General features: G+C 40.2%; 1 protein-coding gene across 1 annotated transcript in view; it reads left to right on the top strand.

The window, feature by feature from the left end:
- prkcha (protein kinase C, eta, a) overlaps positions 1-25,790 on the top strand; it is a 204,034-nt gene that overhangs the window by 59,116 nt on the left and 119,128 nt on the right. Inside the window, exon 2 of the mRNA XM_048599997.1 lies at positions 15,029-15,092. Within this exon, the coding sequence (XP_048455954.1) occupies positions 15,029-15,092 (64 nt within the window). The remainder of the gene's footprint in view (positions 1-15,028; positions 15,093-25,790) is intronic.

Raw genomic sequence — 25,790 nt, 5'->3', positions numbered from 1 at the left:
TAGTATATGGGCTGGTTGTTACAAAGTTCTCATTTCAACGCTGGCAGAGACAAGATGAGGCCCTTAAGTGGATAACAAACACCCATTAAGGCATCTCAATTGGCTGATTGGTAGGTAGTCTGCCTGTCTCACCTACGCCACCACTAAGATTGCAGTGGGGACAGAGGTAAGCAGGTAGAAGGCAGGCAGTGTTGAGCTGGAGGAACACAGCAGGTTAGGCAGCATCAGAGGAGATGAAGGGTCCTGACCCGAAACGCCAACTTTCCTGCTCCTCTGATGCTGCCTGGCCTGCTGTCTTCCTCCAGCTCCACACTGTTGTCTCTGACTCCAGCATTGGCAGGTCTTGCTATCTCATAAGGCAGGCAGGTTGTCCACTGGAAATCTGAAATTTACTGTCTGAAAGGGCAAGAGAAGCAGAAATCCTTGACTTATTTAAAGGGTTAGTAGGAACTGCCGATGCCGGAGAATCTGAGATAACAAGGGGTTCTTCAGAAAGGGTCTAGACCCGAAACGTCAGCCTTCCTGCTCCTCTGATGCTGCTTGGCCTGCTGTGTTCATCCAGCTCTACACCTTGATATTTAAAGGGTGCCTGGATATGCAGCTGAAGTGCTGTAACCTACAGGCGCTGTGGACTGAATGCTGCAAAGTGGAATTAGACTGTGTGGCTGCTGATGACACGATTTTTCAAGCAATTTTTCTTTTCCTTCTGCGCTGTAAACTTTCTCCGGTTTTTCTCAAAAATAACACATGCGTTGATAAATAGAGATCTGTATTTATTAGGCACTTTTCAGGATTTCCAGAAGCACAGCTAATGACATTCCTTCTAAAGTGTAGTCCCCATTGTAATGCAGGAAATAAGCAATGAGACAATGATCGTTTTTGTTTTAGTGTTGTGTTGATTTGAAAGAGAAATATTGGGCAGGGTATCAGGAATACGTTCTCTGCTCTTCTTTGAAATTTTCACATAAAATCTTTTGTGTCCGTTTCAGGCAGTGGATGAGGTACTCGGTTTAAAATGTCACCCGAAAGATGTCATGTACATCAGATCAACACTCCCTCAGTACTTCACTAGAGTGTCAGCCTTGACTTTTGTGGCCTAGTGTCAGGAGTGAGGCTTGAACCCACGATTCCATTTTCTCTCAGAGCACATGATCAACTAGGTGAAGCGGGAAGCCCCTTTAACTCAAAATAAAAACAAAAAACTGCGGATGTTGAAAATCAGAAAGAAAATCAGAAAGTACTGTAGAAACTCAGCAGGTCTCTGTAGAGAGAAAAACGGAACTAACATTTCTAGTCCAGTGAACCCTCGTCACTGCTTCTCTCCCCAAAGATGCTGTCAGACCTGTTGAGTTTCTCCAGCAATTTCTGTTTTAGGCCCCTATAAACTTTATGTGCTGGCTACGTGGAGCTCGGAGGAAATGTGACCCACAACCTTCTGGTTCAGAGGCCTGAGGGGAAAAGAGATATAATCTTCCTAATCTGTAATGATCAGTTTTCTGTTAACTGGTAAATCCCTGGGTTCCTTGAGATGTTTGCATCATGAATGCCTATACATCAGGAAACCACAGAAATGCCAACAGTGTTTTTATGTAGTTATTGTTGGTGTGTTATTATTATGTACTTCAAAGGAACAAACATGATTTCGAAATAAACCACTACAAGTACAACAATAACTTGCATTTATGTAGCACTTTTAATCTGGCAACATAGACAAAAATTGACACAGTGAAAAAGAAAGTAGCATTGGAGCAGGTGACTGAAGGCTTGGTCAAAGAGGTAGCATATAGGAAACATTCTAAATAGCAGAGAGAATTGGAAAGGATTAGGGAGGGAATTCTTGAGTTTTAGGCTGATCCTTCTGGTGGTTGATGGTGAGGAATAAAAGGAGTAGAGATGCCCCAAGAGGAATGCTGAGTTGTTACTTTGTTTATTAAGAGAGAAATTAAAATTTGTTTCTGTTTGGTTATAGCAGAGATCCCACAGATAAGTGCTAGCATTTTATTAGAAATGATGTGGTGTAGGGGTAGAATGCTAGACATTCAGTCTATATCCAACCCAATTACTTTTACCCCAAACCCTTTCTCTCCCTTTACCTCTGAGATTTGGCACTGTAAAGGAGATGCTCTGATGGTCAAGTAACCAGGTTTAGTTCTCAAGTGTCAGGGCTGTGGCAGTTAGTGTTGCTGAGCTATTAGACTGTGGAGTGCATCACAGTATGTACAACAAGTATCAGTTAGCATTGATCAGGAGCAGAAGCCCTAATCCATATGCACTTTTGAAAATCAGAGCCTCTAATGTTGCTCAGATTAAGATCTGTAATCTCAGTGCAGGTTGGTGATAACCTGAATGATCAGTAGTAACCAAGGTGCGAAATTAGGACCATTAGAGTCTGTTGTTTAGGCTTAGAGCTCCTTACTGCTCCAAAATTGAGTCCGCGGCACCTGCTCCCAGTTTTGTGGTAAATTGTGCTGGATGCCATGTTGGTTAGTGCGTACAGTAACCATCCGTCAGAAATAAGCAGACAAAGATTGAACATATTGTCACACAGCATGCCACATTGTTATGGTGCCAGTGCTGACATTTTTCAAGTCAGAGCTTCAACTTAACACACTGTCCTAACAAGTTAGCTCAATTGGCTTGAAGGCTGGTTTATGATGCAGTGTGATACTGACAGCGCAGGTTCAATTCCCCCACTGGATGTGGTTACCATTTGAAGGTCCCACCTTATCAATCTCGCCCTTTGCCTGAGGCATGGTGACCCTCAAGTGAATCCGCCAACAGTTGCATCTCTGTAATGAAAGAGCAGCCCAATGGTCCTCTGGGACAATGGCACCTTCACACTTGTCCCAACTTTCAGAAAGTTGAAGTTGCATGCAGCAAGAGGAAGGAACCCTCCCACTCATACAGTACTATTTAAAGAAATTATCAACTAGTTGCTGGTTGGCTTATTCTGGCTGTTGCTGTGATTCTACAAGGACTTGATGCTTTCTAGAGTTTCAATTGCCAATGTTTATGGGGAGTACAAGTGCTGAAGGGTATTTTGTTGACTTTAAGATTACAGTACAAATCAAAGATGGTTGCATTTAGTAGGCCTGCCACTTGGATTACAACCTGATGAGGACAATGAACAGAAGGCCATCTAGAGCAGGAAAAACTGCTCATAGACCACATGCCCACATTACTTACCAACCAATAATTTCTATCAGTCAATACTCATGCCTAATGTTTATGGGTATCACCTCGCCCTCACACATTGTACACTATAAATGTATAGTCTCACAGCTTGCACACATTGCCAGTAATTTAATCATGATAGCCAAGCATGTTATACAATTTTCACTGTAGCTTGTCATACCAAGGTTGTTATTACCGCTCCTGTGAGGACATTAAACATCTTGTGCCATTGCATCCCGTTCCTCTACATATTGCCCTCCAATCTCCCTGCTTCCATTGTGTTTTAATATCCGCAACTTTAACTCCATGCATAAAGCCTTGCCTTGTACACCTTAATACTATAGGTTGGAAACAAACTTATTAATTTCAGGTTGAAAATGAAAAATGAATTTTGTATCAATAGCCCTTTGCGAAAGTGAGTTCCAATTTCTGCCACAGTTTTAGAGTGGAAATTCCTATTTTCATTCCTTAAAGCTTTGCTTCTAAACATTTTTTAAAATTTTGAACTTATCCCTAGACCTCCCAAACAGAGGAAGAAAACATTCCAACTTTACGTGCTCATTAATATTTGAAAAATGTGATCAAATTATTAGCTTTTTGCAATTTTGGAAATTATTCTGTTTTAACCAATACTCATCCCTACGTTGAAATCTATTTGCCACAGATTTGTTCATTGTCTTAATCTATCAATATCTCTTTCAAATTTATGCTTCCATTTATCTTTTTACAATGCTGCTGAACTTTTTGAGTCTTTAGCAAATTTGAATATGTGGCATTGCATCCCATCATCCATGTTACTAAAAATATAGTGCATTTTGAGGCCCCAGAACAGATCCCGCTGTGATATCACTGGTACTGCATGACCCAATATAAAATGTTCTGTTATCCGTAGTCATCTGCTGCTCAGACAATTTTTGAATCATGTCAGTAATTTGCTTTCATTTCTGTAAACTTCAACTTCAACTAACACCCATGTATGAGATTTCTCAATTTCCTTCTGGAAGTCTATGTAAATTGCATCCATAGAAATTTCTCTACTTTATCACTCTTTAAAAACCACAATCAGATTTATCAGGCACGACCTACCCTTTACAAATCCATGATGCTTATCAGCTGAACATTTTTGAGATATCCCTTCATCCAATCACTTAACTCTACTAATTTCCTGATGCAGATGTCAACTAACTGGTCTTTAATTCTCTGGTTTCCCTCGCTTGCTTTTCTTAAAGAGTTGAGTGATACACACAATTTTCCAGTCGAAAGGAATGGGTCCCAAATTGAGAGACTTAAAATCTTAGTTATTATTGCATGGCAATGTTGTCACTCAATTCCCGGTGATTAGTCAGTCTTTAGTGCCATTACTTTCTTCATTTCTCCTATTTTCCTTATGTTAATTTTGGGTTGAGCCTTATCGTTGATTCAGCTTTAATTTCCTTGGGATGTCCAGCATGCTGATCGCTTCTCAAACATTAATTACTTTAGAGTATTTAGTCAGCATGTTTGTATTTGGAGTGTAGGAATATAGGACAAAAGAGCAGGAGTAGGACTTTTAGTCCTTGACCTTGCAGATCATGGATGATATCCAATCTCAACGCAAGTTTCCCACACTGATTCCATATCCCAAATGCCTTGATAGCTTTAATATCTGTTCATTGAGAACATCATTGCCATTGTTTTTCAAAGGACCTCCATTTCTCCAAATCACTTTTTATTTAACCCTATAAGTGTAATGTTTTTGGTTTTAATATTGATAACCCCTGCAAACTTCTTTACATGCTCCCTTTTTATAGTACTCTTTTTCTGTTTTCATTGTTTTCTGTTCTTTGTTACCCAAGTCTTTAGTCACCCATGGCTATTTTATTTGATTAGTAATTATCCTTTAGCAATCTAAATAGGCTCTATATCATATAACATAATTCTCTGACCTTCTGTTGTTTTTTTGCCCAGATTTGCCGAGTTTAGTGTATCCAGTCTCTGTCTTATCCAAAAGAAGTTAGCCTTACCTAAAGCCTAATAGCTCTTCATATTTCTCCTTTGTACACAATGCGTTGAGCTCAATCATATTATGCATGTTATAAATGTTTATGTACAATTAGGCTGATATCTAACTTCTGCTCATTAGAATAGAATGTGAAGCAGCTGTGTGCTTCCATAGAATCCCAACAGTGTGGAAACAGGCTATTCGGCCCAACAAGTCCACACTGACCCTCTGAAGAGCATCCCACCCAGACCCATCCCCCTACCCTATCCCTGTAACAGTGCATTTCCCATGGCTAACTCATCCTTGAACACTATAGGTAATTTAGCATGGCCAAGCCACCTAACTTGCATATCTTTGCACATTTCATATTTCTAATGTGTAGTGTTTTGGTGTGTGGCATGCTCCTCAATTGGCACTCAGACTTATTGTTGCTGAAGGACACAGTGTTGCAGGCATAACTGTGGCGGGGTAACTGGAGGCAGTGTGAGCTAGCATTCACTGCTTCTATCAAGTTATAGCGTTGGGTCCCCAGCTGATGCATGCAGCCAATGAACAATGCATTGACTGTTAGTTGTATGCAGCAATCACTCGATTAACTAGAACATACCAAAGTTGGCATGCTGCTGTGGTACAGTGAGTGGCCGTGAGTTATTCATAGAGTGCTATGCCCCACACACCTTTTGGAGATATCCAACTTTTCCCCCACTTGAGAGTTTACCTCTCAGTGATCAGGGCAGTTATTGAGCCTAATACTTTAAATTTAATGTTAGGAATATGTGACCTGACCAAAAGTGAATACAACCTCACTTTTCATGTCACTATATTATTTTAATGGCTACAATGCTGAATCCAGGGACAATCGTGTGAGGGAAAACTATAATCCAAACCAGACTAAGGCTTTTTTTTTAGAACAAACCTGCAATTGTTATGGTTAGTTATGAAACTTCCCTCCAACTCATATATATATACACCAATAACCAGAGACATATAACACAATTCATTTGTTACCTTCTCAGAAAATCCAAAAAATTGCTAGCAACGGACTTACTGTTTCAATTATGCTGGAAAACTGAATGCGAGCAGTGTGGCTTTTCAATGGATTGGTTTTGCTGCAATCTGTGATTGAGAACAAGGGTTCTCCATTGACTAAGGTCAGGATGAATGTGTGTGAGAAGCCATCAAGTAGTCCACTCAGTCCTTCTGAAATGCTTTTGTATTACTGTCCTGTTCCTTAATTCTTAATAATTGTGGCAGGAATTACAATGACGACACATTTCCCTAAAACCAATGTATCTTTTTGTTGACAGACATGGGCCTGATTTTTATAGTCTGCCCACAGGTGAGAAAACAGGCAGGTGGACCCAGAGGTTAGGGCACCTGGGCCAACAGCATTTTTGCTGCCAAGCCACCCTCCCCCTCCATGACTGTAGGGGCAATGGGAGAGCTGTAAGATGGGTTGTCCACCTATGACCCATTTGAGGCCACTTAATGGACAATTAATAGCCAAGTAAGAGCTGCACCCCAACACTGCTCCGATATAATGGTTAATGGATTGCACTGTTCCTGAGCTTGCAACATCAACCAGTTGTGCCCCCACAGTCTTCTCTTTCCATGCCCATCTTTGCTCACCCTCACCTGGCTAACGTGTTACCCAATTCCCCCCTCGATGGGGGCCTGCAGTGAAATCCAAGGAAGATTTCACATTCAGCTGAATCTCCAGGTAAACCAATGAACATCACCTCTGAGGTCAATCTGCAGTACGAGCAAAGGCCACTACTCCTGCTTAGCACAGACGGTATGCAAAGCCACTAGTTTCTGATTGGCCAGCAGCAGTACAAAGTAGGGCGTTTGGAAATGGATGAAAGTTTCATATTATGAAAATTAAAGGGTGGACTGTTGTGGTGCAGTGGTAGTGCACCTACCTCTGAGCCAAGAGATCCAGATTCATGTCCCATCTGCTCCGGAAGTGTGCAACCACATCTCTGAACAAGTTAATTAGAAAATATCGAAAAATAAAAGGGCCATCTCCTGCAAAATTAAAATGTGTCCAGTTGGATAAATGGAAGTGGGCTTGCCCCTGAAATTTGAGGTGGACAGTCCACCTGCAGTATAAAATTCAGCCTGTGGCTTTAAAGCATTACTAACCCCTGGTTTTCCCCTCACACCAGCAGACCCAACACCCCTGCATTCTAAAGGTCTTAGAGAGTTTTGCTTGATATTTGGAAGAGACAAAGTGATCAGAGGCAACCTGCTACACTGATAGGTGATGAACATGATGTTGCTGATCTAACCATACCTTTCCCTTTCAACATCCCATGATATTGTGAGACAGACCTTGAGGACACGTGAATTTCACTCTTGTAACTGGCTTATTTCATGAAAAAGTGATTGTGTCCTTAATACATCAGAGCAATGAAAAGGGAGACATCGAGCATTTTATGCTACCACATGCGTACATGCAGTAAGGATTGTTTCAATCAAGTTTTTACAATACATTTGTTTTTCTAAATATTTGCCCAATATCCACGAAATCTTTGCCAGTCAGGTTATGCAATGTGGTAGCAGGCTGCCTGGCCTTAAGTAAGATTTGAATGTCAGGGCCATCAATTACATGGAGCAGTTTGTCAGACATTAAGATGCATCAAGAATTGTTTCATCTCTCCCTGGTGAGGCAGCCTCTGTTAAAAAAAAATCATTTCAGCTGAAACATTAGCAGAACAAATTATGAATATAGATTTTTGCTGAAAATGGTAAACTCTAAAATTTTGCTTTAAAACTGTGACCTATCTCCATGTATGGTCGGTCCAACTTTTGCATTGTGCCATTAAATTCTTGGATATTACCACTGAATTTTTTTTTGAGATGATTAGTTCAACCAGTTGACATTTTTGAATACGTCTTCAGACCCTAGAAGGGGAAATCTTAATTTATCATTGTGAGACTACTGCAAGGCGTGGATATTTAAATATTTATCTAACTAAAAAGTTGATAGTCATATGGATTAGTGACCTTTTTAAAGTTGTTGATTACTAATATTTACCATTTATCATTGTAACATTGATATTAAATTTAAATAAGAGTTTGGAATTATTATTAGACATTACTTGCTTGCTTTCCATATCTTTAGCAAATAAATACAGCCATTAAGAATTCTGACAAACTTGTTGACACAGTCTTTTATTTGTAACATAGATACTGTACTTGAGAGGGAAAGACACAGCAGTGTAAGGATCAGACCTGAAGATCTGTAATGCACATATGTTAAATTAAGCGTCTGCAGTAATAGTGTTAGAGTCTCTGAAGCAAATATTGCTTAAATGGTTGCTGCTGATCAGTTAATCTTTCCCAGGTCAGGTCATCCTGGCCTGAACATATTGGAATTAATCAAATCTTTTGTATCAATTCCAAATTATTTGCAAATGAACTCTTAAAATAATAATCTCATATCTATTTTTGCTGGATTTTTTGGTACCTGGCTGTGAGGAATATTACGTAACAATCATTTGGTAGTATTAATATTCTGGTAGTATTTCTGGATTATTTCAATACCTGGTTGAGTGGGATAGTGTTTCTGTTCCAAAATCTCTGTCAAAATGGGCTCATGATATTTTTGCGTAAAATATTGAGAGTTTTTCTTCTGTTTGAAAGATGAAACCATTTGTACTCAGGAGGGTAAAATATGATGGATTGCCTTTCCATAGAATCTTAGAACAAAAAAAAGAGAGCTGTGGTCCACTGTGTGAGTGTTGCTGTTTGTTTAATTGTAGATATAATTCTTTTATGCAGAAAATGTACTAATGTTATATTACAAGGAGTCCTTGGACATTTTGCCACGTGGGAAGGGGGCCTCAGAAGCAAAGAAGTTGAGTCCCGGATTTAGAATACAGCTGGCTAGCTGACAATGTTGCTTTATAGGCTCCAACACTATTATTGAGGCCTGTTAATTTAACTTATGTGCAATGAACATCTTCAGATCTACTCCTAATACCAGGTTATGTCTGTCATTCTTGTAAACTTGGTGAGCTGAAGCACTCTCATTGGACACACATGCCATTAAAAATTTCGATATTACTCACTGAATAGTGACTTTCTTCAGGAGTAGAGCTACAGTTTTCAAAGTTTCGGCTTTACTTGTTTCAATTGCTGGCCTTAGACCAGTGAATATAAACCACACCACAAATAAAGGATGTTAAACAGAAACGAAACAAAAACCACAACAGTGAATTTGATAGGACTGCATGCAATGGGTAGACAACAACTCACTTGAGATTAACACTTAATAAAAGCACACAATATGCTCAAACTTCATCTAATGATCAGCCATTTCTTCTGATTGTTTGGAAGATAGTCATCAGTATTTTTTTTCACTTATGACACTTAACTCTAGGCATGTGAATAATGGACTAAAGTTTTTCAATTCTTTCTTGCCCTGGCTCTCATTGCAATTGTGGCTATAATGAAAAGACTTAAGTATTTCACGGAGTCAATTTTGGAAGCAATACTTGCTGCAAACCTGTTTTGAATTGGTCATATCACTGATGATTTCTCACGAAGTTGTCTAGAAGTCAGACTTCAATTTGGGAGTCTGTGGATTTTTGTTTTCATTCTCATTTGAAGAACCCATCCTTTGTATTCTGCTGCTGAACTCTAATGAACTGACATTCAGGATTTATTTCTTCCACAGAAAACTGGTGAATGTCATAAGATTGAAACTAAAATAGGAATAAGTTGCAGTGCCATTTTGTATTTGATTATATCAAATTACCTGTTAAATTATAACAAAAGCACAATCTGCAGTGCATTTAGCAAATCCAAGAAATTACTAAGGAAGGTATTGCAAAATTACTTCATTCTTTATTAACTGTGAACTAACTGACCATGAAAAATACTGAAAAGTACATGTGTATAACACAGCTGTATCATTGCTGATCCCAAGCCAATATCTGAGAGAACACAAATTTAATGTAAAGTGGTTGTCATGTAACAATATGCCTATATTATTAGCCAGTTTAATTGAGACCCAAAGATGAGTATTTTTCTTGCCTTAGTATCATTATTTCATTGTTTAATAAAAGTACATGATGAAAGGAAAGCAGAATACAGTTCCTATATGTGATCTCAATATAACTTAGTAAGGCCCTTTGAAAAAATTGACTTCATTTATTTTAGTTCTCAAGAAACACGGGAACAGTAAAATGTTATTTAGCTCTCAAGCCTATTCAACCATTTCATGTGATCATGGTTGATCTGCGACTCTAGTCCACATATTCACCTTTGTCCCATATCCCTAAATTTCTTGGTTTACCAAAATCTGTCAATCTTAGATATAAAATTAATAACTGATCCAGTGTCAGTAGGTTTTTCTGAAGAGTTCCAAACTTCTAAAACTCTTTTTCGGAGGTGGAAATTTATGTACACCTCCTCCCCACCCACTCAGCACTCTCTCTCTCTATTCTTCTGCCCACGATAACCATCGTTGGATGCGGTGAAATCAGATGCAGTGGCACTGTAAGTATTGTTTACATGTCTCACCTGGAATTCTACCAACAACTGGGTATTAGGAGACTTCCCTGCCCTTGGGGCAACTGTATATGGTAACCTATCCAGTGGCAGGATCATTATGATGGTTTCTTGCAGGCTGAGGAGCTCCAGTGTGGACACCCTGTACCCAGTAGAAGCTCGTCCCCAACTAAGTCCCTGCCATCTTGTATGTTCCATCCTGCTCTAACCTGTAGCACCTGGTCACCCACTCTGTGTTGTATTGGGGCATGCCAGCCTGATGCCAATAAAATTCCTGATTTCCGTACTGATCTGGCAACATGTTACTCCTTAGCAAATTGCCTGCAGTCCTACCAATGGCCACCACTCCCATTGGTGCTGTTCAGACTGGAGGGCAGCTAGGCATTTGATTGGCTGGCTTTATCCCGGATGGGGGTAGGAACCTCACACTGAGCCAGTCAATGATCTAATGGCTGTTAAATGGCTGTGGGGATACCAAATGAAGGTGGGCTTGCCTCAGACTTTTCATCTTGGTGTGGTGCCACTGCTAAAACCGAAGGCATTTTGGGTAGAAGTATCTTTTTTAATTTCGCTTTTAAAAGGGTCCACCTCTAATTCTTTAATTATGACCCTACCGGTGCTCTCTAACTGCTGATGTTCTTTCTTTCTATCTGCTGAACCTTTCCAGCTTAAAATCTTAAGACTTTGATCAAGTCATCCCTTGACCTTCTCAAACACAGGGAAATGCAATCTTAGATTGTATTATCTACCCTCTCCAAGGCTGTTATCGAACCAAACCACATTGCACTTCGACCAAAGCTGAACTTCCTCCTCGTCCTGCATTTCCTCCTTGAACAGAAAACAGGGATGTCTATTGGACTGTTGGCTTTCATTTCAAAGGGAATTGAGTATAAAAGCAGGGAAGTTTTTCTAAGGCACTGTAGACAACACCTGAAATATTGTGAGCAGTTTTGGGCCCCTTTCCTAAGGAAAGATGTACAGGCATTGGAGGCAATCCTGAAAAGGTTCACTAGGCTGATCCTGGGCATGTGATATTCGGAGAGGTTGAGTAGATTGGTTCTGTACTCAATGGAGTTGAGAAGAATGAGAGACAATTTTATTGGAACATGCAAGATTCAAGGGTCAATGCGGAAAGCTTATTTTCCCCTTGTGGGAGAGTCTGGGACCAGAGGGCATAATCTCAGAGTAAGGAGTCATTCATTTAAGACAGAGATGAGGAGGAATTTCTTCTCTGAGGATGGTGAATTGGTAGAAGTCTTTACCGCAGAGGGCTGTCGAGGCTTAGTCATTGAGTATATCCAAGGTTGAGACAGACTTTTAACTAGGAGGGCATTAAGGGCAGAGTTGAGGATTATCAAATCAGCCATTGAATGATAGAGAGAGTCAAGGGCTGAATGGCTGATTTGTGCCTCTTTTGTCTTAAGATCAAAGCCTTTGCAAGGATATATTACAAACAGTAGCACAGAAACTCAAGAGGGTTCTGTGCTCTCATTGGATCCCAATTTTTGGAATGGGGGAATCCCTTAACAGCAGTTATTGGTCGGATTAGCCACTTTAAGTACAATATTTTACAACACCTGTCAGCCTGTTTACCTGAAACAAATACAAATGACATTAGAATTCCATCTGGATGAACTGAGACTCCCTTGAACTCATCATGGGAAGTTGCAGTAAATGGGGCATTTATTTTATTGAACTTAGTAATATGATACTAAACAACCTGCTGTGATGGTTTCATTGCAGCTGAGTTAAATTCTCCGGGGACGTGTGTTTATTCTGTGAAAAGTTGAACTGTGTGTCATTAAGCCTAAATAGGCAACACAATGATGTCACTGTACATCTGTTTGCTGAGTCAACCTTGACAGTATCAGACTCCAGTATCTCCCTGTAAGTTCTATAGTTTCAGTACATTATTCTAAAATTATTGTTTTTCATCATTTCCTTCTCTCTCTCTCTCGCACATGTGTGAGCACACACAACATACATTAGATTATATAGTTACCTTTTATCTTTCTTAACTGTTCAGCCGAGTCGCATCTAGACTCTCAATCATCAGAGCAGTCCATCTGATTCGCTTAGGGTCAAAGAACCTACAATGCTTTCAAGAATGAAATAGTTCACTCAAACAAGTTAAAATGACAAGCCGTTGACAATTTCCCCAAATGCTTAGATTCCAATTGCAATGTAACCTGTTCCAGCCATAAATCAATGCTTTCTGGCATTACCTGAACCACTAATTATGTGATTCCCCTGAGCAGTACTCATGGCCATTGATTATACGCATTATCTTTATTAAATAAATGCCTCTATTTTTCTCTGGGACAGAGAAATGAAGGGGGAAATAAAAGGGCAAGGATAACCTTTAAACTGAAATTCCTTTGCTGTTGTTTTAATAGTTTCTCTGCAAGGAACCAGACATCCTTGTCCAGGTTCTTCAGCTTTCAGGAAGAAAGCACAAAGCATAGAAACTTCTAAAAATCATGTAGGTAGACAAAGGACTTGGATCTCTGTCAAATTTCCTCCACTCATCTTCTAAGAAACTGGGACCATGTTAGTTTTGCATTTAATTAGAAATGTCAAGTAATTATCCTTGATGCGAACTTCCTTTCATCTTATAAGTAAAGTTTACTGCCTAATGTTTTACAAAATAATAACTATAACATCTGTCTAAGACATTCAGTGACTTAATGTCCACTTGTTGTGGACCTACAAACTGCTCTCATTGTCCCTGACTGTCCCTGACTCCACCAAGGCTGGGATCCCTTCACCTAGTCATCCTTTAATACATGTTCTTAGTACGTGACACTGACCCAGCTAGCTCAGAGCCAGCTCTGGAGTGAGCAGCACCCCTGACGGAGCTCCCTGATTGGACCAGTTCAGCAGTCCCAATCAGTGAACTCATATTCTATGAGGTCCACCTGGCTGACCTCGTTCCAATCACAACAGTCCCCAAGCAAAATACCTATGCCTTCCATTTAATAAACCAATATGAGCCTTGCTGAAATCTCTGTAAACAGTAAACCGTTGCATTCAGGCAGACGCCAGCATGGATCACATGACCTCTTAATCTACACTAAATTTAATGCAACAGATCAAAAATGTAATATTCTTATAAGACAAAAGGTACAATTCTAATACTTAATTATTTATAAAACTTACAATTGTAACAATATAGGGAAGCACAGGTAAACATTTAACTTTAGTGATAAATAGAGTCATAGAGATATACAACACAGAAAGAGGCCCTTCAGTCTAACTTGTCCATGCTGACCAGAGATCCTAAATAAATGTAGTCCCATTTCCCAGCATTTGGCCCATATCTCTCAAAACCTTTCCTATTCATATACCCATCCATATGCCTTTTAAATGTTGTAATTGTACCAGCCTCCCCCACTTCCTCTGGCAGCTCATGCACCAGCCTCTGTGTGAGAAAGTTGTCCCTTAGTTCCCTTTTAAATCTTTCCCCTCTCACCTTAAACCTATGCCCTCTAGTTTCGGTCTCCCTGACCCTGGGGAAAAGACTTTGTCGACTTACCTATCCATGCCCCTTGTGATTTTATAAACCTCTATAAGGTTGCCCCTCAGCCTCCGATGCTCCAGGGAAAATAGCCCCAGCCTATTCAGCCTCTCCCTATAGCTTAAACCCTCCAACCCTGGCAACATCCTTGTAAATCTTTTCTGAATCCTTTCAAGTTTCACAACATCTTTCCTATAGTGGGGAGATCAGAATTGCACACAGTATTCTAATAGTGGCCTAACCAATGTCCTGTAGAGCTGCTCATGACTTCCCAACTCCTATACTCAATGCACTGACAATAAAGGAAAGAATACCAAACACCTTCTCACCATCCTATCTACCTGCAATTCCACTTTCAAGGAACTATGAGCCTGCACTCCAAATATGAACCTGCACTCCAAGGTCTGTTTGTTCAGCAACACTCCCCAGGACCTTACCATCAAGCGTATAAGTCCTGCCTGATTTGTCTTTTCAAATGCAGCACTTCACATTTATCTAAATTAAGCTCCATCTGCCCACTCCTCGGCCCATTGGCCCATCTGATCAAGACCCTGTTGTACTCTGAAGTCATATTTTTCGCTGTCCACTACACCTCCAATTTTGGTATCACCTGCAAATTTACTAGTGCTACTGTAGAGAAGATAGACATTGGATTAGGCTTGGATTGCTCTGAATGGCCATCTTCGCTGTAAAACATCTACGATTCCATCGATTTAAAGGTCTGACGTGAGAATTCATCTTGGTACAATTTCATTATATTTGTTCACATATGAGTGTATAGCATATGACTCGTATTTGTTTATATTTTAATGTATCATTGTGTGTTTCTTTGTTAGGTTGATTTGGAGCCGGAGGGTAAGCTTTACATCCTGATAGATATGAAAGAGATGACTTCTGAAGGTAAGACCCTGCCTGTTACTAAAACAATGCTGATGTTTGAGTTTAGTAGTATTTCTGCCGATTAAGTCAATTAACAAACCTATCTTCGCCAGTTTGGTTTTTATTTTGTGCTATAAAAAAGCCAATGGAACTCCATATACCCTGTTCTGAACCGAAATAGCAGCCATGCAGGATATTTTCAAACAAGTTTTACAGTTTTCAGTTGATAGTCATTTAATTTATCATTTTTAAAAAAGTGATTTTAATTTAGTAAGTAATTGAATGTATCAACAACACCTAGAAGTATTGTGGCCGTTAGTTCTGTAACCAATTACAATAGCATGCCAACTTTAAAGAAATAAGTCAAGTCCCATAAGTTGAGCTAATACAATTAACTCTTAAAGTCCTAAGTTTTTTCAGTTCTTTTGGCTGGAAAGGTATCAAAACTGTGTGTGTGTGTGTGTGTGTGTGTGTGTGTGTGCAAAGCCTGGTAATGTCCACAAAATATTGATATATTGAATACAGTGCAATCAATGACAACATATATTTACAAAGTATGTTTATCATAATTAAAGATTCCAAGGCACATCACAGGAGCAATGTAAATCAATGTATGACACTGAACCCTATGTCACATGGCATCCATATATTAGGACTATCCCAAGGATGGCAAAGTTCAGTTATGATACTAAGAATACTTTCACTAGTAAGGGAAAGTTAAAGGTTATTTTAGAGGTCAAAATATTTTTGACAGAGGTAAAAGGGAAAGACTACTTCATGTGGTGGCACTTCGGGAAGGGTTAGTGATGAGGAATCATCAACTTATAGAGAGTGAGGAAATGTGAGAAGAAATTTTGCTGTGAATTTTTGCAGTGTGGAATTTTGTATCATCACAAATAATGAGGGAAGAGACCATTATTTAAAGGAAAAAATTAGTAGCTGCTTGAAACAAAGGAGGATACAGAATTGTACAGATAGCAAAATGAAAGGATTGCTCCAACAAACAGCAGGCACAGGCCTAATGGGCCAAATGGCCTATTTCAGACTATAGAGCCTCAATGGTTGTAAAACAATTGTTTGAAAAGAGTGGTCCTTGATCTGCATTGAAAGATAATGCACACTGTCTTGCCCTTCTTCTATTTTAATACAGGAAATAGAGACTAAGTCATGGAAAATGTGTGATCAGAGAGAGATCTTTATTAGCAATGCTGACTGGAAAATTCAGAAATAGAAATATTCCTCATGATAGCCATTGGCCTATGCTATTTTTACCATATTTAAATAGAATTCTTCAACAATAATGATTTTCTAATCCTTCTACTTAATAAAATCCAGCCACTGGACTAATTTGGGAGCATTATTGGTCAATTAACACCAGACGAAGGATGTCAGATAGCTCCCCATTGTTGACAGTTATGTTCACACAGCCACTATCCAGATTTATGTTGCATTTATACCTTTGCCTTGAAGAGACTTTACCTTTAAGGACTCCAGCTGGTAATATATGTGAGACCACAACCTTTTTATCTCTTTTATAGACTAGAATTCCCCTCCTAAAAGAGTAGACTGGTAGCCACTTCCTTTAGCTGTCAAAACATTTGCTGAAGTTCTGAAGGAATTTTGCTGAACTCAGACTGTTAAACAGTTTACTGAGAGACGTAAGATTTTCACAGACATTTTGGTATCAGCTGTTAGCCGTTTTATTAGTGTAATGTCCAGAATGTTTTTTTTTAAATTAGTTGGCTGTTATGTTCCATTACTTCTTTGGAATGTCTCTGATTCTGGAAAGGCACAGCAGCAACCATCAGCAAGCACACTGAGACTAGCTGGCTCATATTTGATTGTGGAAATATCAACATCTCATATGGCCTGATCCTGCAAAAAAAGTAAAATACTGTGACTGCTAGAAATCTGAAGTAAAAACAGGAAGTGATGGAAGTACTCAGCAGGGCAAGTCACCATAGTGTCATAGGGACTGCTTTCTCATTAGAGATGACTGGTGATGGTTTAACCTGAGGGTCACCATGCCTCAGGTGAGGGGGAGTTTGGAGAAAGCCGGCCTGGAAATCAAACCCACACTGTTTGCATAACTCCACATTGCAAACTAGCCATTCAGCTAAATGAGCAACCCTTGACCATCAGTAGTGCTTGTCAAGAAAACTATAATGTTTTGAGTTGAATATGACTGACTTTTAATTTCTGCGATTCAAAATGTTAACTATAATTTTTTCTCTCCATAGTTGTTGCCAGAACTGCTGAGTATTTCCAGCACTACTTGTATTTATATTTACAAAATTCTGGGCTCCGTAGGGTAATACATGCAAAGGAATACCACCCTTAAAATGTTTTCCTTGCAATGAAATATTGACCTCCTCCAAGGTGTGAATCAGTCACCCGAACAGATACAAGAACTCCTAATTGGGAACAATGCTACCTAATGTTACTAGAACTTCAGCCAAACCTGTATGCTTTTCGAATTGTATATTTCCTAATTTTTTTTTTAATCAACCTTGTCAGACATGTTATGACACACACCTGGAGTGGGTGGGACTTGAAATTTCTGGCTGAGAGATACAGACACTACCACTGCACCACAAGAACCTACAACGAATATATATGGAGATTGAGTGGTGATTCCATTGGAGTATGAGAGTTTTCATTTGATTTGATTTATTGTTGTTACATGTACTTAAGTACAGTGAAAAGTTCTGTTTTACGAGCAGTACAGCAGATCATAGCAAACAATAACATACAGATCATGGGGTGCTTAGACAGAATGAGACATATGAGGTTACACTGCACAGGAGATGCCCAAAGCAAGTTCAACATTAGCAAAATCAACATTATTTGAAGTTAGAGAGGTCCATTCAGCAGTCTAATAACAGCAAGGAGGAAGCTGTTCTTGAAACTGTTGGTGCATTTGCTCAAGCTTCTGTGTCTCTGTATGACAGAAGTAGTTGGAAGAGAACATTACTGGGGTGGGAGGAGTCTTTGATGAGAAACGAGAAGTGTAAGTGGAGACCATGGTCAGGAAGTTGGCTTCCGTGATGGCCTGTAGCTCCTTACAGTTCTAGGCAGAGCATTTGCCGTACCAGGCCTTTATGCACCCAGATAGAATGCTTCCTATGGTGCATCTATGAAAGTTGGTGAGTGTCCTTATGGACATGCCAAATTTCTTAAGTCGCTTGAGGAAGAAGAGCATTGTTGTGCCGCCTTGATAGTCGCATCTACGTGGGAGGTCCAGGGCAGATTGGTTATCATCACTCCTAGGAACTTGAGAATCTGGACTGTCTCCACCTCAGATTTGTTGATGTAGATGGGGCATGCCCTCCATTGGAAGGGGCTTGACAGGATAGATGTTGAGACAATACTTCTGTGTGTGAAGAGTCTAGATGTGGCAGTCACTATTTCAAAAACCCCATTTAAGATGAAGTTGTGGGCTTGAAATTTGAAGAAGGCCATTAGTTTTTGCAGCTTTCTTCCCATCTGAGCAGCAGATACTAGTTCACTGAAAATCTATGAATTGAGTTGGCCAGATTTTTGATTCACAAGGGTGTCTAGAGTCTGAATGACCTATCCATGCTCTGATTCCTTGCATTCTTATGTCATCTTTTGTTTCACCGAAATAGTTGACCAAACACCAGCCATCCACCATACTACCCTCACTACATAATGTGCTGAAGTATTAGAATGGGTTTTGGGCCTGAAACCCTTTGACTTCAATCATATATGTTATGATCCCATCAATCTAGCTTGATAAGCCATAGAAACATAGAATATAGGAGCAGGAGGAGGCCATTTGGCCCTTCAAGTCTGCTCCACCATTCATCAGATCATGGCTGATTGTCCACCTCAAAAGCCTAATCCTGCTTTCTCTCCATAACCTTGGTTAGCTCAGTTGGCTGGATGGCTAGCACCTCATTCAATATAACAGCAACATGCATGTTCTAGTCTTGTTCCAACTGAGGTAGCTTTGGAGCCTGCCTCCTTGCTCTGCTCCTGAGAGTGGAAGCCATTGGCAAGTTCACAATGAGAAGGGTTGATTAGTAATCCAGATCTATGTGGTCCTTTAGAGAAGGGTGACAGTACCATAACAGTATTATTCATTGGAATGGCAAGTGAAGTAGTCCAATTCAATACTAGGGTGCTAAATCTAAACAATGGAAACTATAAAGGATTGAGAGTGAGATAGTCATGAAAGATTGGAAGGCATGACAGTGTATTGGCAATGGCAAATATTTAAGAAATGTTCTTAACATTGCTTGTACATACCTTTTCTGGCGCAGCAAACACAACAGAAAAAGTGACTCAATCTTAGCTGACAAAATAAATTCAAGATAGTATTAAATCCAAAGAAAAGTCATATAAAATTGAGGAAAAAATAGCAACCCCCTTAAGATTGAGAGTTTAGAATTCAGCAAAGGAGGAACAAGGGATGGATTAAGAGGAGAAAAATTGAGCATGAAGCATAAAAACGTAAAGGGAGATTGTAAAAGTCTTTATGAGTGAAAAGCAAATGTTTAGTGAAGACTAATGTAGGTCCTTTACAGTCTGAAACAGGAGAATTACTAATAGAGAACAAGGAAATGGCACATCAATTTAACAACTACTTTACTTCCTTGTTCACAAAAGAAACACAAATAACTTCCCAGAAATGCGAGAGCACCAAGGGTCCAGTGAGAATAAAAAGAAATGAGGGAAAATAGTAAAAACAGAAGCGCTGGAGAAATTAATGGGACTGAAAGCAGTTAAACCCCCTGATAATCTACATTTCAGGGTACTAAAGGAGGTTGCCATGGAAATAATTGATGCATTGTTTGTTCATCTTCTAAAATTCTGCAGATTTTGTAACAATTCAGCCGTATTGAAGGGTGTCAAATATAACCCCACTTTTTTTAAAAAGGAGGGAGAGAGAAATAGAGAATTATGGACTGGTTAGCCTAATATCAGTAGCAGGGAAAATGCTAGAGTCTGTTGTAAAGGATGTGGTAACAGAACGTTTGAGTACCTAGAAAATATCAACATGGTTAGACAAAGTGAACATGGATTTATAAAAGGAAAGCTATTTGACAAACTGGTAGCCTTGTTGAAACCAGTTGACTAGCCAGTGATATAAAGGAGGACTTTAAGAGTTTCTTTCGATATATAAAGGGCAGAAGAGAGGCAAAAGTGGACATTGGATTGCTAGAAAATAATGTTGGAGAGATAGCAGTGGGGAACAAGGAAATGGCTGAGGAACTGAATAATTACTTTGCATTAGTCTTCACGGTGGAAGACATGAGTAATACCCCAAAAATTCAGGAGAGACAGGGGGCAGAGCTGAATATGGTGGTTATCACCAAGGAGAAGGTGCTAGAAAAGCTGAATGGCCTGAAGATAGATAAATCACCAGGACCAGATGGACTACACCCCAGAGTTCTAAAGGAGATAGCTGAAGAGATAGTGCAGGCATTAGTGGTGATCTTTCGGGAATCGCTAGAGTCAGGGACTGGAAAGGACTGGAAAATCGCTAACGTGACAGCTCTGTTTAAAAAGGGAGTAAGGCAAAAGACAGAAAAATTACAGGCCTATTAGCTAACCTTGGTCATGGGTAAGATTTTATAGTCAATTGTGAAGGATGAGATTTCTGAATCCTTGGATGTACATGGTAAAATAGGGCAAAGTCAGCACGGCTTCATCAAGGGGAAGTCATGCCTGACAAAACTGTTAGAATTCTTTGAGGAAGTAACAAACAGGTTAGACCGAGGAGAGCCAATGGATGTTGTCTACCTGGACTTCAAGAAGGCCTTTAACAAGGTGCCACACAAGAGGCTGCTGAGTAAGATAAGGGCCCATGGTGTTAGAGGCAAGGTGCCAGCATGGATAGAAGATTGGCTGTCTGGCAGAAAGCAGAGAGTGGGGTTAAAAGGGTCTTTCTCAGGATGGCAGGCAGTGACAAGTGGTGTTCCACAAGGGTCAGTGTTGGGACAAAAACTTTTCACTTTATACATTAATGATCTTGATGAAGGAACTGTGGGCATTCTGCCTAAGTTTGCAGATGATACAAAGATAGGTGGAGGGACAGGTAGTATTGAGGAGGTGGTGAGGCTGCAGAAGGATTTGGAGGTTAGGAGAGTGAGCAAAGGTGTGGCAGATGGAGTACAACGTGGGAAAGTGTGAGGTTATGCACTTTGGTAAGAAGAATAGAAGCATGGACTATTTTCTAAAAGGGGAGAAAATCCAGAAATCTGAAGTACAAAGAGACTTGGGATTCTAGTCAGGATTCTCTCAAGGTAAACTTGCAGGTTGAGTCAGTAGTTAGGAAGGCAAATGCAGTGTTGACATTTATTTTGAGAGGTCTTGAATATAAAAGCAGGGATGTACTTTTGAAGCTCCAAAAGGCTCTGGTCAGGCCACATTTGGAGTATTGTGCACAGTTTTGGGCCCCATATCTCAGGAACGATATACTGGCCCTAGATATACTGGATTCAGAGGAGGTTCATGAGAATGGTCCCAGAAATGAAAAGCTTAACATATGAGGAACGTTTGAGGACTCTGGGTCTATACTCGATGGAATTTAGGAGGATGAGGGGGTGATCTGATTGAAATTTACAGAATACTGAATGGCCTGAACAGAGTGGATGTTGGGAAGATGTTTCCATTGGTAGGAGAGACTAGGACCTGAGGGCACAGCCTTAGAGAAAGGGGAAGACATTTTAGAACAGAGATAAGGAGAAACCTCTTCAGCCAGAGAGTGGTGAATCTATGGAATTCGCTGCCAAAGAAGGCTGTGGAGGCCGAGTCATTGAGTATATTTAAGACAGAGATAGATAGGTTCTTGATTGTCAAGGGGATTAAGGGTTACGGGGAGAAAGCGGGAGAATGGGGTTGAGAAACTTATCAGCCATGATTCAATGGCAGAGCAGACTCAATGGGCTGAATGGCCTAATTTCTGCTCCTATGCCTTATGATGTTATGGTCAAACCTGCTGGAATTCTTGAGACTATGACTAATAGAATAGATAAGGGAGAAATAATATAAATGATGTAATTTGATTTTCAGGAAACTTTTGATCGAGAACCTCTGTGTCTGTATCTCACATGAGTTTAGCATGCAAAATCAAAGTACATGAGATTGGGGATAATGTACTGGGATGGATTGAGAATTGGTTAGTGTAGTGATTGTAATGATGGTAGCCAGGTGGATATCATAGAAGATGAGTTCCCTGATTGGGGCTGTAATCTGGTCCAATCAGGAAGCCCTGGCTGACAGATATAAACAGGATTATCAGATGTCCTGACACTCTGACAGGTGGCTCTGAGAAAGCTGGATCTGTGTCAAGGACATGTCAGGTGTAAATAAAGGGTGACTTGGTGATAGGATAGCAGCCCATGTGGAGTTATTTCAGTTAGCAAACTGAAATGGTGAGTAGGACTAAATAGGTCTCTTTCAGAGTTGTGGGTGGTGACTAGTGGGAGTTCTGTAAGGATCAGTGCTTGGGCCTCAGCTAATCACAATATAGATCAACAAATTGCATGAGGGAATCAAATGTAATGTTTCCAAGTTTGGTGATGCAAAAGTAGATGGGATTGTGTGAGGTGAGAAAGATGTAAAATGGCTGCAGGCAATGTTGAGTGGAAGAGTGGAAAATACATAACCAATGCAGTATAATCATCATCATAGAATCCCTACAGTGTGGGGACAGGCCCTTCGGTCCAACAAGTCCACACTGACGCTCACAGCATCCCACCCAGACCCATTCCCCATAACCCAACTAATCTGCACATCCCAGAATACTATGGGCAATCTATCATAGTCAATCCACCTGGCCTGCACATCTTTGGACTGTGGGAGGAAACCCACGCAGACATGGGGAGAATGTGCAAACTCAACACAGACAGTTGCCCAAGAGTGGAATCGAACCCAGGTCCCTGGTGTTGTGAGGCAACAGTGCTAACCACTGAACCACTGTGTTGCCCCCAATGTGGTAGATGACTTCAAATAAATCTCTTAATCAATATAAAGAGTGTAGATGCATTCTTAAGAAGGAAATCAGGAAAACAAAGAGTGTGTATGAGACAGCATTAGCAGATAAAGTTAACGATAATTTCAAGAGATTCTACAAGTACATTAAGAGGAAGAGAGCAACTAGAGAGAGGGTAGGGCCCCTTAAAGATCAAGGGGGTCATCTTTTTGTTGAACCCCAGGAGATTCGAGAGACATTAAATGAAAATTTCACGTCAGGTTTTTACTGTGGAGAAAAAAATAGAGGCTAGAGAACTTGGGGAAATAAATATTGATGTTTTAAAAACAGTTCACATTACAGAAGAGGAATTTCTGGAGGTCTTAGGGAATATAAACGTGGGTAAATCTCCAGGACCTGATCTAATGTATCCCAGAATGCTATGGGAAGTAAGGGAGGAAATTGCGGGATCCCTTGCAGAAATATTTGCATCATCTACACCTATGGTTGAGGTGCCTGATGACTGGAGGGTGGCTAATGTTGTGCCTTTGTTTAAGAAAGATTGTAAGGAGAAATCGGGGAACCATAGACCTGCTAGTTTGACTTTGGTCGCAGGTAAGTTGTTGGAGATGATTCTAAAAGATTGGATTCCTAAACACCTAGAGAGGCAAGGAATGATTAGGCATAGTCAACATGGTTTTGTGCGAGCAAAGTTGTCTCACAAACTTGATTGAATTTTTCTTTGAGAAAATTACCAAAAAGATGGAGGACCGAGTATTAGGCATTGTTTACTTGGACTTTAGTAAAGCCTTTGACAACGTTCCATATGGTAGACTAATTAGTACAGTTAGGTCACATGGATTCAGGGTGAGCTTGCTAATTGGATACAAAATTAATTTAATGGCAGGAGATCGAGTGGTGGTAGACTGGAGGCCTGTCACCAGCAGTGTTCCATGGGGATCGGTTCTGCGTTCTCTTGTTTCTCATTTATCTAAATGATTTAGATGAGAATATAGAAGACATGGATAGTAAGTTTGTGGATGGCACCAAAATTGGTGGTTTAGTAGACAGACAGTGAAGAAGGTTTTTTAAGATTATAAAGTGATCTTGACCAAATGGAACAATGGCTGAAAAATAGCAGATGGAGTTCAATCTGGGGATAAAAGTGAAGAATTGCATTTTCGTACAACAAACAGGGGCAGTACTTGTACAATTAATGGTAGGGCCTTGGGTAGTGTTGTAGAACAGAGGGACCTAGGGGATACGGTGCATAATTCTTTGAAATCGGTGTCAAATATAGACAGGGTGGTTAAAAAGTGTTTAGCATGCTTGCCTTCATTGCTCGGTCCTTTTGAATGAATTCAGAAGTTATGACAAGGTTGTACAGGACAATGGTGAGGTCTCTTCTGGAATACTGTGTCCAGTTCCGTTTGCCCTGTTATAGGCAGGATATTATCAGCTGGAGAGGCTCGGAGGAGATTAACCAGGATGTTGCTGGTTATGGAAGGTTTGAGTTATAAAGAAAATCTGCATAAGCTGGGACCTTTTTTCACTGGACTGTGGGTCACCTCTCAACCTCCTTCATAGAGGTTCATAAAATCATGAGGGGAATAGATAGGGTTAATGGTGGGTGTTATTTCCCTGAGATGGGAGTTTTCAAGACCAGTAGGCATATTTTCAAGGTGACAGGGAAAGACATGAAGGACAACTCTTTTACACAGGGTGGTTTGTGCGTGGAATGAACTTCCTGAGGAAGTGGTGGATGTGGGCACAGTTACAACATTAAAAAGACACTTCAATAACTACATGAATAGGAACGGTTTGGAGGGATATGGGCTAGGAGCAGGCAGTTGGGACTAGTTTAGTTTGGGATTATGTTTTGCATGGACTAGTCAGACCGAAGAGTCTGTTTCTGTGCTGTATGAGTCGACTATATGAGGTTATTTGCTTTTGTAGAAAAAGCAGAATGGAAAAGTATCGTTTATGATTGTGGAGCCAAAGTCACTGAATATATCTAAGAAACACTTGGATTTCTAGGGACTCAAGGTATCAAGTGGTATGGGGACGGAATGGAAACATGGACTTTACCTAGATTACCAGCCCTGATCATGTTGAATGGTGAAGCAGGCTTGATGGGCCAAATGGCTTCCTCCTGCTCCTATTTTCTACGTTTCTGTTACCATGGTGGCCAGTCACTGAACATATTCACAAGTGGCTGTCCATATACTTTTTATAAAAGAATATTAAAAGGTATTACACACAAAAGGGAAAGAAAGTTTACCACTTTTACACTATAAAAGTAGATGAAATGACCTTATAAAAAATAAATATTTAACTCTTTTTACCCTGATCAGCAACGTTATAGATATTGAAACCTCAGTGGAAGGACATCCTTTTTCAACTTAAAGTTCCATGTTCAGTTGGCTGAACCTCCTTTACTTCTTGCAAACATCTGCAGAACTCTTTAATTCTAATTCACTTTTGTGAGATATGGGTGTCGCTAGCTGAGCCAGCATTTCTTGCCCATCCCCAGTTGCCGTTGAGAAGGTGGTGGTGAGCTGCCATTTTGAATCGCTGCAGTCCACCTGCTGTATGTAGGTTGACCCACAATGCCATTAGGGAGGGAATTCCAGCATTTTGTCCCAGCAACAGTGAGGGAATGGTGATCTATTTCCAAGTCAGGATGGTCAGTGACTTAGCGGGGAACTTGAAGGTGGTGGTTTCTCCAAAAATCTGCAGCCCTTGTCCTTCTAGATGGAAGTGGTCTTGGGTTTGTA

Source organism: Rhincodon typus, chromosome 8 (assembly GCF_021869965.1).
Source record: "Rhincodon typus isolate 14 chromosome 8, sRhiTyp1.1, whole genome shotgun sequence".
Classification (NCBI taxonomy): domain Eukaryota; kingdom Metazoa; phylum Chordata; class Chondrichthyes; order Orectolobiformes; family Rhincodontidae; genus Rhincodon; species Rhincodon typus.
Note: the sequence above shows the minus strand (reverse complement) of the source record. Positions and strands in the feature narration are given on the sequence as shown.